The 16104-nt window shown below is 52.2% G+C and overlaps 2 protein-coding genes across 2 annotated transcripts; both read right to left on the reverse strand.

Moving 5' to 3' along the window:
* Positions 1-737: 737 nt before the first annotated feature.
* On the reverse strand, positions 738-2264 carry PTH2 (Gluconate transport-inducing protein; the record flags this gene model as incomplete). Its single annotated transcript, XM_062948133.1, has 1 exon — positions 738-2264. The coding sequence occupies one exon, from the start codon at positions 2262-2264 to the stop codon at positions 738-740; it is 1527 nt and encodes a 508-aa protein (XP_062799540.1).
* Positions 2265-12083: 9819 nt separating this feature from the next.
* SLM5 (asparaginyl-tRNA synthetase) lies at positions 12084-15923 on the reverse strand. Its single transcript, XM_062948134.1, has 5 exons — positions 15815-15923; positions 15307-15794; positions 15125-15242; positions 12986-15060; positions 12084-12923 (listed from the first exon to the last, which is right to left on the reverse strand). Exons 2-4 carry the CDS (start codon positions 15642-15644, stop codon positions 13900-13902), a joined length of 1617 nt encoding a protein of 538 aa, XP_062799541.1. The 5' UTR covers positions 15645-15794; positions 15815-15923; the 3' UTR covers positions 12084-12923; positions 12986-13899.
* Between the last annotated feature and the right edge of the window lie 181 nt (positions 15924-16104).

The following is a 16104-nucleotide window of genomic DNA, read 5'->3' on the forward strand; positions in this document are numbered from 1 at the left end:
TAGTGAGTGGAGCTGTCTTTTGCTTTGGAAGTTAGCAGGTGCCAGTAATGGAGTGTGGAAGTAAAGGATGGACAAAAACCATGGCATTTTCTGCATATAACAAAGGGGTTCAAGACCTGGGAGCAAGATTTTATTCTTAGACGATTTAGCGAAGTGATGGTTTGATAGAGCATATGTCCACAGCGAGCAAGGTTTCATGATTTCTGCTGCCCTCATCAGTGTACCCTCTCATGCATGTCACCACACCCAAGTTACTCTTAATCATCCAAACCTTCTGGTTATTCCTTCTTCTTCCTCTCATATTTTACTAACCATCCGTTGTTTACATACAACTATTCCCTCCCCCCAACATATGTATGTACACCCCTTCCCTTTCCCCTTCATGTTATGTACAACCTTATCATCTCCCCCCCCCTGATCACCATCAACTCAAACCTCAAAAAAACACATATCCATGCAGGTATTATTCCCTTCTCTTCCCCCCCTGTTGAAACTCAAAAACGCCACATCATGTATATCCCTAAAACTCAAACACACAAAAACTAAAAACTTGGCTTTCTCGCTTCAGGGGTATTCTCCTCTTTGCTTCCCTATCCTTATCCATTTCCCATCCCGTATTGCTCTGTACCGTTCAATGTACCCAACCCTTGTAACCTATCACACAAAAACTCAAAAAGAAACCCGTACTCTTCATCATCCATCCGTCATGTCTGTACCCATATCATCCCACCTGGTTCCTACCCCCGAAAGTTACTGTTCAGCTTCCCGATGCTCCCCGCCTCCACCCTCGCAAAGTCATGAATAGCCGGCAATTGCGGCGGCCTCCCAACCCCCCCATGCGCCGTCCTCGGCGAGCTATTCGCCGAATTCGACCCGCCACCCACCGACGGCCCGGCACTGTTAGGCTCAGACGACACCGCCGAGGAGGCGTTGGTCAGCGGCGGGGTAGGGTGAGAAAGCAGTGCTGACAAGCTCGCTTTTGTGCTTGCGCTTGTTGGATCACGGTTTCGACCGTCGGAATTTGGCGAGACAGAAAGGGCCCTGTTGGGAGGGCTGGCCGTGTGTGTGGTGATGATTGGACGCATTGGTGGTGGCTGTTGGTGTTGCTGGGGTGGTTGGACTGGGGCGAGCTGGATCCCACCATTGAGAGCAAGTCTCGGGTCCGAGATGGCTTCTCTGGCCTTAGCTTGAAGCTGCCGAGATCGGGGAGAGCCAAGAGGTGCTATTCTGGGTGGTAAGATGGGTGTTGAGACAGATCCTGGCTGGGAGTATGGGGCGTGGTGAGGCGGCTGAGATGGAGTTGGGGCGGGAAGAGGGAGCTGAGGCGGTGGTTGTGGTGGCCGCTGCTGAGGCAGTTGCAATGGTGGAAGAGTGGGCGCTCTTTCTCGCTCGTACTGGTGATGGTTTGCCGAGTGATATGGCTGTTGAGGTGGTGGCGGTGGTGGAGGGCCATATTGCAGCTGGGGAAGATGGTGACCGTATGGTGCTGGATGGGCACCAGGATGAACTGGGTGGCCGGGGTGGTGGTGACCATTGTATGGATGACCGTAGGGCGGTGTCGTTCCCGGCGACGGTGGCCAGGGTTGATAATGGCCGTGGTGAGCGGGATGCGGAGCATATCCCGGGTAGCCTGGGGGAAGATGATGAAGCTGCTGTACCTGTGGTGGGTAGGGCGGCTGCTGCATCGGCGACCGTGTCAAGGCCGATTGATCGTTCAGGCTCGACTCGGGGTACATGCCCTTCTGCGGAATGATGCCTCGTAGTTGGGGGTCGGTGCTCGGTGTCTGCAAGTTCTGTGAATTTCTGGTGTAGTACGAAATGAGGTGAAGATGCTGAGAGTTGGAGGTGGTGATGCTGAACGATTGCTTCATAAGGCCGTCAGTCTTGTAGCGGTAGCCAGCCGCCAAACTGTCTGGCTCCCCATCATCCTGATCCTCATCACTGCCACGACCAGAATCCGGAGTTCTCCCAGCCCCCCTCCTCGAGTTCCCAAAACCATTCCCTCGCTTGCCTTCCATCTCGCGGTATGTCAAAAAACTCCCAGACACACGGCTGGCGCTCCATGACTTTCCATCAGTCCACCTCCGCATGCCAGCTTCCCTCTCATCCCAGACATAAACCGACCCGGATCGAATCTGTTGCCGTTCCTTTTCGGACAATCTTCTTTGAACTCTAGGCAAAAGTCCCAGTCGGCAAGCCTCGAAAAGTTTGATGGCGTCGGCAGGCGTCTTGACCATGCCGTGATATGTCTCCATTGTCGTCATGGTGGGGGATAGTGCTTTGGAAGATGTAGGTTGATGCAACCCAGGACCGTTGGGCCAAAGAAAGAGAGACTGTATAGTCAACCAAGATATCCTCCTTTCCTCCTCAACTGCCAAACTTATTGCACCACCATTCAGGACTGGAGCCTCGAGCAAGTTTTGTCGACAAGAAGCTTAAAGGCGCCACAGCAAAACCCTATGTGATATGATGTAACCAGTGTCAATGTTTATCCCTTCCTATGGTGGATTCATGAAGAGGCAAGCCGAGCCGATAGCGGGTCCATAACCTGTGGGAGCGAATTAGGTAAACGTGAGACGTGTAAGGGGTGAGGGCTTGGCAGAGAGACGACGGGCGTTTTAAGCCTCAGCGTGGATTTATAGCCTTTTTTTTTCTTTTTTAAGAGATGTGGAGGAGAGGAGAGAGGTGGACGTGCTAGAGTGACAGAAGCTTGATCGAAGCATTGCCCTTGGCTGGCGATACCTGGCACACGACGGCACACGGCAGGCAACAAGCAGCCTTTTGGGCGCATAAACAGCTTCCCACGTCAAACCCTGGGGTGTGGTTCCTCGCCTTGTGTCTTTGTGTCGTCGACCACGTCAGGCTCACGAGACGCGAAGGGTTACAGCAGCACGGCCATGGGCGGAGCACACACAGTCCCACGCTTCACCATGTCCCCGTCCGCATACACTTGATGGGGACGAAGGTCGTGGGGAGTCGTGGGGATACAGAAGCCTGCCCTTTTTGAGATCCGGTATGGAGAATTATCAGGGGATACAGTTGCACTCGCACTTGCACTTGCACTCGCAACGCGTTGTTATCTGTGTTTCAAGAGACGAAATAGGAAAGTTGACGAGGAAGAAAACAAGCTGGAAGCGTACCTATCAGAATGTGTCTTGTTTTTGTTTTGTTATGTTGTGTTGTGTGTTATGTGGGAACGTGAGTAACCGCTTGTTCAGCGAGCTAGTAAAGGTAACGGCGATGACAGTTAGTCGTGGTGTGGTGAACGGTGGACGGTGAGACCCAGGGAAATGCAAAAACCGAGAAAAGTGTCTTTAGGTGCAGGGCGATGCGCGCGGGTTGTATCGGGACGTTTCGACTTATATCGAGAAAATGACCAAAAAAAAAAAGGCAGTGGAAATAAGGTGCGTGAGGGCACCGCGGTTGGCGGCTGGTGGTGCGGATCCGCTGCAGGTCGATGACGATGCGCCCACTGGCACATGGGTGTCTCGGAATGTGGGAGCTTTCAGAAGGGTGTCCCGCTAGAGAGAACCCACTCCAAGCCCACCAAGCACCATGCCAAGCCGAGCGATGCCTCAGGTCTGGCAAAAAGGTTAGACGGGGGGGCGTCTTGGTCCTGGCTGTTGGTGCCTGCCTGCCTCTGGGAGATCATCAGATGGAAATTGGAGAAAATGAGGCCGTGAACAGCACCATTTTGAAACAGCTAGATACGAGGGTTCCTCCCTCCCTCCATCTCTCCATCCTTGCCTACCTTCGGAAAGATCAAGTCAGTTTTAAAACAATCCGAGTTGATCTGGCACAGGCACAGACACTGATGACAGGTGAAATGCAATTCATCTTCTCATAATCACTCGTCCCACGCCCCCCCTCCCGGAGCGGAGAATGCCAAGCAAAAGCCAAGAGGGCCAAGCAGCGAGGCCAAGAAGGCCAAGAAAAGCGGAGCAAAGGACAGCCAGGACCAACTCCACAGCAAAAAGGCGCGAAGCTCTGTCCCTTTCATCCCTGGCCAAAATTACTTCACTTTTTGGTTCAGCACTCCACCTGTCCAGAAAGTGTGTCGTAAGCTCTTACAGATCAATGAGTCCTACGAGAGGGGAGAGGGGGCCTAGATCTCGCTTCATTTCTGCCTCCTTTTCAGTCCACCAGGCGGAGAGATACTCAGAATTCTACCCAAGCAAGGTGGTGGGTAGGCCCTTGTGTCACACATGTCGGATGTCGTTGGTCCTGAGATGATCCGTTTATGGTTACGAGCAGCTGGTTACGAGCAGTTGCCTCTTGCAGTTGGGTTGATGATGAATCTCCGAACAAAACTCTTATCATCTCACCCATCATCATTATTACTCCACCAACTGTTGTTGTTATGAATCGCTTGGACCTCGGACCTGACCGGGACTCATCGTTGTAACACGCACACCCCTCCCCCAATCCACATGTTGTTGGACCTTGTAGGTAATTGGACTTTTGTTGTGTGTCACAAGAGAGGAGCAGCAGCAGCAACTGAAGTTGTTGCGAAGGTCTATTGTCGCACAACGTCCTGCCGAGCTTTTGTGTTCTTTGCTGTCAATTTACCAACATCTGGATCGCCACGCTAAGGAGAAGAGGGGGGCGCAATGTGGTTATCAATATTCGCAACCGTTGGGTCCGAGAAGTCCACTTGGTCTTGGTGATTGATATCAATGGCTCCCCCCCCAAAGTTCCAAGACTCTTGGGCCACGCACGCCAACACTTGGGTCCTGCTCGAAGTTTGACTAGTGCCCGCTTCCAGTTCCCTATCCAAGTCTAGCCCAAAACATTATCTCAACGTCCCAAAAGGCGCACGTGGAAAGCTGCAACCTGTTCACTTTGAAAGAACAACTGCACTGCACTTGCTGACCCCTTTGTGCTCCCACCTTTTCTCCTCTGTCATCGGAACTAAGCGCCTTGGTTACCTCCGAAGCCGAAAACTTGACATATTTTGGACATCTTCTCCCCCTTCCCATTGGGTGTGTGGAATAACCGCCTGATTAGGAAATCTCACTGTCATGTCAGACGTTAGGTAAAAAGAAGGGGTCCAATCCAGGAGGGAAAAAAAGTGTGAATAACAAAAACGAGAAAAGGCAGATGGACCCCTGTACGGATTTGCCATGGAAATACCGGCTTGGGATAGGATTTCAAGCTTATTTCTCTCTCCCCATGCTAGCGTGATTGGCATTTGCCTGGATCACCCTTCAAGCCATCAGCCTTGGCCTCCATGCTCCATCCATCATGCCGCCCAATGTTGCGACTCTGGGCCAACTTGGCATCTTTCTCGGATCAAAAGGTCGCTGACAAGACCCCGTGACTCCGAATCCGAAGAGGGAACTGCTGCTCGCTCCACCAGCTCGTGACGAGACACCCCTCTCCTTGAAACCCGCGAGGCGCCGGGTGTGCCGTCAGTCCCGTCGTTGTTGACATGTCCGCCCACACGGACGACCGAGTAAGCTTCGCTTCGCTTAGGACATCCGTACGGGTAAACCTTTTCGAGCGGGTGTGAACACCTTCTGGAAAAGCTGTGGACTTGATTACAAAACACCAGCGCCCCCACATGAGGAGGAATCCCTGTCGCAATTTGTCTTGGGATGTGCCGTGATGGCCTTGGCCGTTTCTGGGCAACACTTTAAACTTGGAGTGTGGCTTGCCGCGAGGTACCGGTACCCTGTGGGGTGTGTGGCACACTGCAGCTAGCAATTCCTCTGCTTGTCACTGTGGAAGCAACAACTGCGAATGTAACTGCACAATGAGAGCCTCGACGAGGCGTGGTGAAGCGTGTGTGCCTCTGATGAAGAAGAAATGTCGTTGGCCATCGTTGTTTGTCCTGTGGGCAGGGTGTCTGCAGTTGGGCGCCCCATTAGTCAGATCCTTTATCCACTAGCGTACCAAGTGAATCGTATTCGCGTTCCGAAGATGCGAACCCAAGATCGGAATTCGTCACTGCTCCCGCCTGCCGCGATCCATGCTATCCTGGGGTAGGCAACGGCGGAATATGGTTGCCGGAAGCGAGCCCAATTATTCGTCAACAGCAACGACGACGACGACATTTTAGTTTCACTGCCTGAAGTGAGATCAGACAGTTATGATCAATAGTCAGGTCCTACTATCATTTTCATCTGACTATGTCAACCACCACGGCTGTTATGCGCCGGAGCCTAGTATCAAAAAAAAAAATGAACAGTCAAGGCGCAGGGACCTTGTGTAAGTTTGTGCAACAACAGCAACAACAGATGCGGCTGTTGGAAATGTGAGGGCATGCTTAAGCTTGAAGCTGTGCCTCTCGCCTCTCGGAAAGGTGAGTGAGCAACAGTGTGGCAGTCGTAATATTTGGCCCAGTAAGGCGACGCCCTCGGAAAGATCCTCGCAGCTTGGCGAGCCAACAAAGTCGGCCATCACACCAGGGCTTTTACTTGTTTGTCCGGAGTATCATTCGTTGTTGGTGCTGTTGGTGACGGCAGGGTATGCGTCAAGATCTAGGTTGAGTTTGTGCAACTGCTCCCCGTCGTGTCAGTCATGTCGATCGAGGCCAGGGGCGGACTTTTGCTGCTGTTCGTGATAAAAAAACAAAAACAAAAAAACAAGATGCTTGAGGTCAGCTGAAGTGGTCAATGTTCCGGTCCCGGCTGGGCACCGCAAAGAAGGCCGGTTTTCCGTCGAGCCAAGGCACTTTGAAAAAGAGAAGTGGCATTTGGAAGCTTGGCAGTGGCAGTTGTGGATGGTTGTGGGTGGTGGCACTGGCAGAGCATTGCGCTGAAGGGAAGGTGTGACTGGTATAGAAATGCAGGCCGAATCAGGAGATAATACCTGACGACTAATCATGGCCAAGCTTCTTGTTGGTTAAGCATGATTTTAAGCGTCAATAGTTTTCTGGGCGTGTCACTTTCCCTCACTTGTTCGGAGCCTTGGTAATCAGTCACTCATCAACCTCAACAACAACAACAGCAACAACAACAACAACGTGTCAGAAGTCTCCGCTGGGGAAATTCCCTTTTTCTTTGTGCCTCAGTCTGACCAAAATGCCGGAACCCAATGGCAGCAAGCCGCTTATTCATCAGTAAGGTACGCGGATACGGTAATTACGGGATACCAAGCTTTGCGGCGGCCTCCGTCAGCCTCGCATGCAATTGAGGGGAACATGTCGTCTGTTTAAGGTTAATAACGCACCAAAGAGCGACGCCAAAAATACACTCCCCGGAACGGCCCTCCTGTTCCCCGCCAAACCCTCCGTTTCGATTCCTCCAGTGCTTGACCCAAGCACAGAAACACCAACAGGTTCAGCTCAGCGTCTGACCATGCGGTTGGCATGTAGCACATGGCGGATCGATCAGGCGGCTGGCCTGCCATAATAAGTCGCTTGCAATTTACCCATCTTCTGTCTCACAAAGTTGGGCGCCAACGAAGGGAATATCTCGATGGAATACCTAGGAGGCACCAGTACAACACTCGTCCGCAGTACCGGACGTGCTTCTCGGACGTAAAGCGGAGGAGCCCTGCAGCGGATCACACCCCGACTCGAGGAGCATGGTTACAGATGATGAGAGATCAACCCTTTTGGGGATGTGAGCTGCCGAGACCGAACCCCGAATGCGAGCCTTCTCATAGCTTACCTCACCAACCAACCATGGCTCCCAAGACGAGTTGGCTTATCTGTCCGAATTGGAAGAAAGCCACCGAGGAAGGTCACAGTCGGACTCGGGCGGCTGGGACGGATACCATGCGACCACGGGCGGGCCTGTATCTGCTGGTCATCTGGCTGATAGGCTGCGATCGTGTGCCCGAACCATCGTACGCCTGACGACGTGCCCTGCCGTCGTCTAACTACTATGGCGATAGGTCCTCCGCTCAGCAACACCGCGTACAAGGCTTGCGGCTGCTCGCGTGGGCAAACATACTATGCACCGTGCAACCCCCAACTTGACGCTTGAGCTGCAGTGCTTGTTTTACGAGGGACTGCAACGGGAAAAAGCTGCATTTCGACATGCCTCAAAGAGCTCACTCGGCGATGAGGCGTACTGTGGCCGTCCATTGGACCAACATGTTCTGACCGTAAAACTCGGGTTCCAAGACGACCCCGAAACCTTGGGCACGCCTCATGAAGGAGTGCTGGAGCAATTGCCCAATGAGGCTGGTCTATAGTTGGATCACCGAAACTGATTCTCCACGAGGCTCTAGCAATGCTTAAGCTTAATTCGACGAGGCCTTTGTTTCCATTCACCGAGGTTACACGAGCGTTTGAATTGGGAACCCAAGCCTCAAATAAGGACAAGGGGGGGGGGAAAAAAGCATATCCTCTTGGCTGCGGGGTTCTCAGCTTCTTGATCAGGACAAAAATCCATTCCATGTCACTTTCTTTTTACTCATCGTGTGTGGGCGTAGGCAGCCTCAACTTTCGCAAGTTTACCCCCAGACGAGTTACCGTCGGCAAATCTTGGTCACAAGGGGCCAAACACAGTACGAATTATTCCCATTTGTGCAACACAAATGCGATGTTCTGGAATGTGGGATGGGCCGAACCCTCAAGTCCGATCTTTCTGCGCCTTTTCTATTTGGTGTTGAACAGCTGACGTCCGTCCTACGAGCAACAAGTTGAACACACACAAGTTGCGACTGTCACGAGTTCACAACTTGGTTTTCCCCGTCGGACCTTTCGGCCGGTAGGTAGCTACCTGAGTTTTTCTTCAGTTGACGGTTGGCACCTCAACCCCCAAGCCCCCGAGTCAGGGGCACAAATCCGCTGTCACTTCCCCTACTACTGTGTATAGCAACAACACCCACAGCATGCCTTGGCGTATCTAGCGTATCGCTGCACGGGTTGCACAGGCCGTATGCAGTGACAATGAATGGTCAATCGGCAAAATCGGATCAGATCCCATCATCAACAACATCGCAGCGAAAGAGCAACTTTTGAACCTACCCACCCACCCCAAAACTTTGTGCGACACAAACCTCTTTCTTTCATGTTCCCCTCTCTCCTCTTCTGTCACGTCAAGATTGGGGGCTGATCACCGCTCGACATCCGCAGCGTAGCACGCGGCTCCTCCGCTCAATATCGGCAGCTGCTGTTGCAGTGATGCAGAAGAGACGGAGTATGCCGCAGCGTCCACAACCTGTTTTCAATTGTCAAAAACCAGCTCAACAAGTACATACAGTGCACGGCTGCAACAAGACATCGAGGAAGGCCTGATAAATTGGGTCAAGTTTTGAGGAAATGGTGTGTGACTTTTGACCATTTTCCCGGATGCTGGATTGCCCAATAGTTCTGAGAGGGGGGAGGGAATAGACAAGACATCAATCACATCACGCCAGGAGAAAGAAACACCGGATCAAACCCGCGGCCCCCCCACACTATGTCTTGTCAACAACAACAGGCAAAAATTCTTGATGATTTACGGTGTTCCTGTTCTAAGAACGTGCTCCCTCGTAACCTCTCTACAAGCGGCAATGATCTTCGCTTTTTGGGTAATGTGCTGTAACTACCGAGACCCCCTTTTAACCCCCTTTTTACAAATCATGGGAGGGGGGTCTCTGAACCACGACGACCGCCGAACTTTCGCCGGTTGGAGAAAAAAACTGTATCGTGGGCCTGCCCGTCTATGGTTGCAGCGGGCGCCCATGTCGGTAGAGCGAAAAAAAAAAAAAAAAAAGCTTGAGTTTCGTAAGCTTAACAATGGGGAAGGTGGTAGAGAGGCGGCCTCGGTGAATGGGTGGGGGGGAGGGGAGTGAACACAGGGAGGGAGGGATACGTGTCGCGTCGTGACGACATGAGTTGAAGAATGGATGGATGGGGGTGGGTCAAGGTTGACAACAATGATGACTTTTTGCGCAGAGGTTGGCTTGTTTTGACTTGACTTTGTCCCCCGACTCGGCCAAATCTTTTCATCCATCAAACGCTGGGTCTTGGTTTGCTGTCTGGGTTGGGTACGTAAGGGAAACTGACTGTCTAGGTCGTCAGAAACTCCCAACCCCGTTCCGAAGAAGCAGTGTGATTCTATCCCAGAAGGTGACTTTTTGTTGGAGCGTCGAAAGAAGGTGTGGCTGCATGATCAACATACACTCCCGGACGGGAAGTCGGGTAAGGCAGGGTTAGGTAGTCAAAAGGGAAAGAATTTCTTGCCCCACGCGGAAGTCTGAGAAAAGGTTGATCAACCGCCGCGGCAAATCACCTATGCAAAATAAAAAAAGTGTACCTTGCCTTTGAATAATATCAAGGTCGGATAAGGGAGGTCACATCGCCTAATATCTATCTACGCATCGAAGGCCACGGTAGGGTGGATTGATTAAGCTGCTTGCCGCACCACACAGGGGAAGGTGTATGGACGGGAAGTTATCCCGTTGAATGATGATCAAGATGGGTGTCCCTTTCCCGTGCCTCCGTTATCGCCGCTTACAACCGGCATGATGATGTGTTTTGGGGGATTACCGTGGGAATAACGTCGGGGGAAGTTGGGGGAGGGAGGGACACATGGGAGGGCCAAGACATCTGCCGGCGTCGGTGGGCGAGGGAGTTTATATGGAAGAGATCGGCTCGGCATTCGTGGTATTGTGAGGCAGTGGGTGATACTATCGCCACTTGTGTTCTCGGGAAGGACAACGTGGAGCAGGTAAGTGGTGGGTTGTAGATGTCGGCGTTGAGAGGGATGCAACGTCGCCTTTCGGGGTCGACGATATGGTGTCCGCATATGGTGATCGATCGACGGAGAGACGTGGTTATTGCAGAGGACTTGTGATATCACCGAGGTGTTTGGAAGAAGAAGTGGTGGCTTCTCGGCACTTGATTGCGGTACCTAGGTAGGCACTGATCTCGAGGATGGATGACAAGGCAGGAGCAGAGACGGGGGAAAGTGTTCATCAATACTTTTTGTGTCTGGTCGTCAGATATGACGGTGAAATAGGCAACGGTATGTGCAGCAGGGGGTCTTGCTAAATTGCCAGCAACAAACAAGAGCAACAGAACATCTTCCAAGCCTCTCCAAGCATTCAGACTCCCGTTGGAACCTTCATGGGTCTGCCCTTCAACATTTACACGTGGCTAATAGGCAGCAGCGAACGAACAGTTCTAGGCACTCGTATTGACAAATGCCTAGACAGCACTCTTTTCCATCTCCAATAACCATTGCATCTAGGCATCAAACAACCCACCAACCAACATCCACACGCCCAACCACCCATTCAATATCAACCCTTCCAAAGCCAAGTTTCTCGTCAGCCCCTTTCCCACCTCCCCAAAACCGCAAACATCTCCTGAGCCAAGTTATACCAAGCACCAACCACCTCTGCTGGCAATATAAAGCCCTATGAACTCTACAAAGCCAAGACAATCCTTCCAACACTCAACCGCACCTTCTCCAAGGCTGGATAAAGAGACTCTACCTGACCGGTTAAAATACCTCAAGCCCTACTGAAAGCCAAGATGGAATAAACACAGGGCCAAGCATTCTCGCGTAAAACGAGAAAACCTAGGTGCCCTGCGGAAGAATTAGCCATCCCGTTGCTGTAGCAGCCAACCGAGAACGCCACGCCGAAAAGGTTGAATTGACGCAGATCGAGATTCAACGCTCTTTGTTGCCTTGGCAGCAAGTAGGTAAGAACACAAGAGATTTGGGTAGTTGATAATTCTGCGTGTTGTTATGAAGAAGGATGTGAATGGTGTCTCTTGTGATTGGGACGGACTAGATTTGGGCAACATGAGCATCAATACAGGGGGTTGGAAAGGGTCTTGTTGATAGGAATATCGTTCATGTGTTTGTAGATGACCTATAATGACGTCTCTCCTACATAAAATCTGGCGGTATGAGAAAGGTCTCTTTGGTAGGAGCGTTTCTGGATGTGGAGAGAGAGACAGAGAGAGAGGCCTACAAAAGATGTCCGATGAGCAACACAGCTCAACATGCCCCTTGGTACCTTAGGTATTACTACAAATCATCATCACCCTTTGCCACTGGCTTGCAAAGTTATACAAGGCACTGCAACAGACGGGTAGAATCCTTCACCGACGTGTCAAGAAGCCATGATTCAACAACCCCCCAAGCTCATCACCACAAACCACCGCCATCCCCCGCCGCCATGAACCCCTACTGGTGCATCTATACGAGCCTGTCCACAGAATTTCGGTAATGTAGCCCATCTCTGGAAGGAGTGGGGCTTTGCGTCTTCGGTCGGCTGTACATCCTTCCTGCGATATGAGTAAGTATTTATCTTTGTATCTCGAGATTTGGGGGCGGAAAAGGGGAGTGGTGACGATGGGGTGTATCGTGCTTGTCTCGCGCCCGAGCAGGAGGGAATCGATAAGATAGAACCGAGATGGAAGGGGAATCTTTCCTCTTTTGAACTAATGTTAGACGGGGCCATGGCTCTGCTGGAACAAAGACTTAGCTTATCTAAGTTGTGATGATGTACATGTTATGAGTAGGTATATGGTCTCAGGGTTTCTATGACAGTCTGTGTATGTGACAGCTTCTAGACGTAAAGAGATCCCTGTCAAGGGGAGGTTTGCAAGGAGAAATATCAACGTTGACAGACTATCTGATGAGAGAATGCGCTTAAAGGGATCCAGTACAAAAGCATCTGATGAGGATGTGTGACGGGACCTCTCTATTAACAGCCCACAAGGATGTCTAAGAGGCGGAGGCTGAGGCTGAACACCACGATAGTTGCCATAGTGGGTTGTCTCACGAGCTCGCTGACGTTATCACTTGGTCACTTCTGCTAACTGGAGGTTGTGACTGGAAATGTATGGCTGGCCTTGTGGTAGTGTTGGAAGCAAAGGTCATCATCCAGTGGTTACGATGTGCCTTCTCGCTTGTCTCCCCGCCAAGGCGATGAAAACAACAGCACCAGGTTATTGAGCCCCTTACGGAGCAGCATCGTGTGGAAAAGCAGCTCCACAGCTCCACTCCATGCCCATGGACGGAATGCTTGAGGTGGTCAGTTTGTGCCTCCTTCGCATAGTCATTACGAGGCACTCGACTATACCCACCCATAACAAGACAACTGGCGAGCACGCCGACATCTCATCCTATCACCACAAGACCTCAAAAGTTCCCAACAGTACTACGGCCGAGCATCATCAAACTCCAAAAGTCCATCAGGGTCCAAGACACTTGTCCCTGCCAGGCAAAACGAGGCGTCGGCCAGGATAGACATCCATAAACATCAAGCACTCAAAATAAATGAAGAGGGCAGGAAATAAAACTCCGTCATCTGAAACCAGATTTCTACATGGTGATCTCACCGACGCACACATAAAAAGACCAACAAGCCCCGCGTTGACCGCTTCTTCGAGAGCCCGAGACAAGCAAGACGCAAAGCGGCAGCTGCTCACCGGTTAGCAGTCAAATCGACAACGTATGTACCCTGTAGCAAGATGTCTTGAGCCCGGGGAGGGAGTCAGGGAGGGAAATGGTCCATGGGGGTGGTTATTCAAAACTTGGATTGAGCTGGGTATCTTTTGAGGTTGGTTGAAGGGGGGGGGCAAAAGCGCGCCGGCCGCAGATCAACTGATCTCGACTTTTGTATGCACGCAACCGGAGTCGCGCGCCTGGACCCAGTGAAGAGGAGCGGTTCGCTGCTTCCAACATCATCTAAGGCCGTAAAGATGGTAACGTCGCACACGGGTAGATTCCATTGTTGAGTAGCCGTGTCAAATCTGACATGAAGGCCGATGTCCCTCGCGTGATGTGCGCCTTCGGGTGGATCTCGTCGGTATTGGCAGGGGAACCAGAATCACGCGTTTCCAATCAGGGACTTGGACCGCCGAGAGGAATGACGGTGATATGGTGTCACGAGGTGCGGGCAGGCAAGCCATGACGGCCAGGTAGGTAGCACAGAGGGCACAGTGAACGGCACCAAAGATGTGAATGAAAGACATCCCGATCCCTTAATGCCATGCTTTTAACAGTCGCATCGCCCATACCAGCGTGGGAATGAGACAATGTCTCGCACCGTTTGAACCCCCGACAGATAGCTCAGCAGCCGATCGAAGCCCAAGCCAAACCCACCGTGGGGAGGGCATCCCCATCGACGCAGGTCGGCATACCACTGAAGGCCGTTTCCAGAATCGTCCTCGGATGCAGTTTCTGACGGAGACTTGATGATCCCTTGACGCGTCATGATGTCCAACAGAGGTTCCAACTGGTGCTCACGCATTGACCCACCCGCAATTTCACAGAGTTCGGGAACAAGCAAGTCGAAACAGTCGACTGTGACTCTGGAAGGATCTTCGGAGCCGGGACCCCGGGTTGGGCGCATGTAGAAGGCCTTGATATCACGGGGGTAGTTGGTGACAAAGACCGGCCGGTCCTTGCCAACCGTCGAAGCGATGAACTTTTCATGCTCAGACTGCAGGCCGGCACCCCAAACCGGCTTGTGCTCGAACTTGTCTTCATGCTGCTTCAAAATGTCAATAGCTTCCGTGTATGTGATACGGGGCCAGTCTGGCTGCATCAGGCCCTGCCAACGACGGTCAACCTCTTCCGCCGGAGCCAGATCTTGGCCAAAATGGGGTGTCCGTGTCAGCAAAGATTTAACTGTGTCTGACTGGTATAAATCCGTGCCAAGTTGACGCATCATGTCCTCAGCGAGGTCCATGACGGAGTTCATGTCGTCGACGAAGCTCATCTCTGCTTCAAGCATGTAGAACTCGCTGAGATGTCTTGATGTATCGCTCTGCTCGGCGCGGAATACAGGGGACAGGGTCCAGACATTGCCGACTGACTGTGCAAGGGCCTCTAGATGAAGTTGGGTCGAAACTGTGAGGTACTTCTTGGAGCGGAAAAAAGAATCTTGTGAATCAGCAGACTCCTTGCCAGGTTGGCCGGCCGTGTAATTGGCCGGGTTCAGAGTAAAGACCTCGCCCGCACCCTCACAATCGGACGATGTGATGATGGGCGGGTGTGTCTGTACAAAATCCTGGCGAGCAAAGAACTGAGTCAACGAAGTTACGGCTTCGGACCGCAATCTCAGCAAGAGAGCATTGAGCGGTGTTCTCGGCCGCAAGTGCGGCAAAGTACGAAGGTACTCGGGTGTCTGATATTTCTTTTGAATGGGAAATGTCTGGAGAGCAAACTGTCAGAAATGGGTGGGTGTCGTGTGGGCGTATGCCATGGGAGCCACATACCTTGGCATCTGAAGAACCCAAGACCTTTACCTCCCTGACTTGCAACTCGTGGCTTTGTGCGGCGCCAGGAGAAGCAACCCAGGAGCCGGTGAGTCGGACGGCCGCGCCGACAGTCAGGCTACAGATGTCGGAATCAGCAAGATGAACAACCGAGACAGACGTGTCGGAATGATTGCTCCCACCCTTCAGCCAGACCGGACTCGATAACGGCCTGCAGAGGATCCAGCGAGGAACCATCGGCGAGCGAGACAAAGCGCCAGGCTTTCAGGCCACGGACAGACCGGACATAGCCGTGGACAACCACATTGTCAACGTTTTGCTCAGGTTTCCACTTGAGCAGCTGAGAGATGGCACGGGCTGGCTGTACCGGTATTGGTGCTGGTGCTGGTGCTGGTGTTGCGGTTGCTTGGTGTGATAGACATCGACGGGAGCTGTGACTCGGGCGCGAGAGCATTGAGATACGCGAGACAAGGGGACTTGCTGATGGCCGCATGGCAGACCCCAGAACGGAGGGCCGCATTGCTGCTCAGATCTCTATCGAAAATAAGCGTATGAGCTAGAATGGACAAAGTAAAAGAATTCCAGATCAAGCGAGGTGCATCCTGGTCCCGTCTGTCGTCCACCACATACCTAGGTATCTCGTAGTGAGTGAGTGAGTGAGTGAGTGAGTGAGTGAGTGAGTGAGAGAAAGTGTGAGTGTGTGTGTTAGTGTGTTAGTGTGTGTGTGTGTGTTTGTGTGTGTGTGTGTGTGTGTGTATGTGTGTGTGTGTGTGTGTGTGGTTGTGGTCTTGGCATTTTTTCTACATGGAATGGATGGGGCTATTCTGAGAAGTGGGGATGGGCTGGAGTGGGGGCAGCTAGTAGCTGGGTACCCGCTGGGTCGTCCCATCTTTGATCCGAACCTCACCTGCCGTTCTCGAGACGTCTCTCATTGGTGATTGGTCGGAATTCTTGCCTGTCACCATCACCTGGCTCCCTGG

Source organism: Podospora pseudoanserina, chromosome 5 (genome assembly GCF_035222485.1).
Source record: "Podospora pseudoanserina strain CBS 124.78 chromosome 5, whole genome shotgun sequence".
Lineage (NCBI taxonomy): Eukaryota > Fungi > Ascomycota > Sordariomycetes > Sordariales > Podosporaceae > Podospora > Podospora pseudoanserina.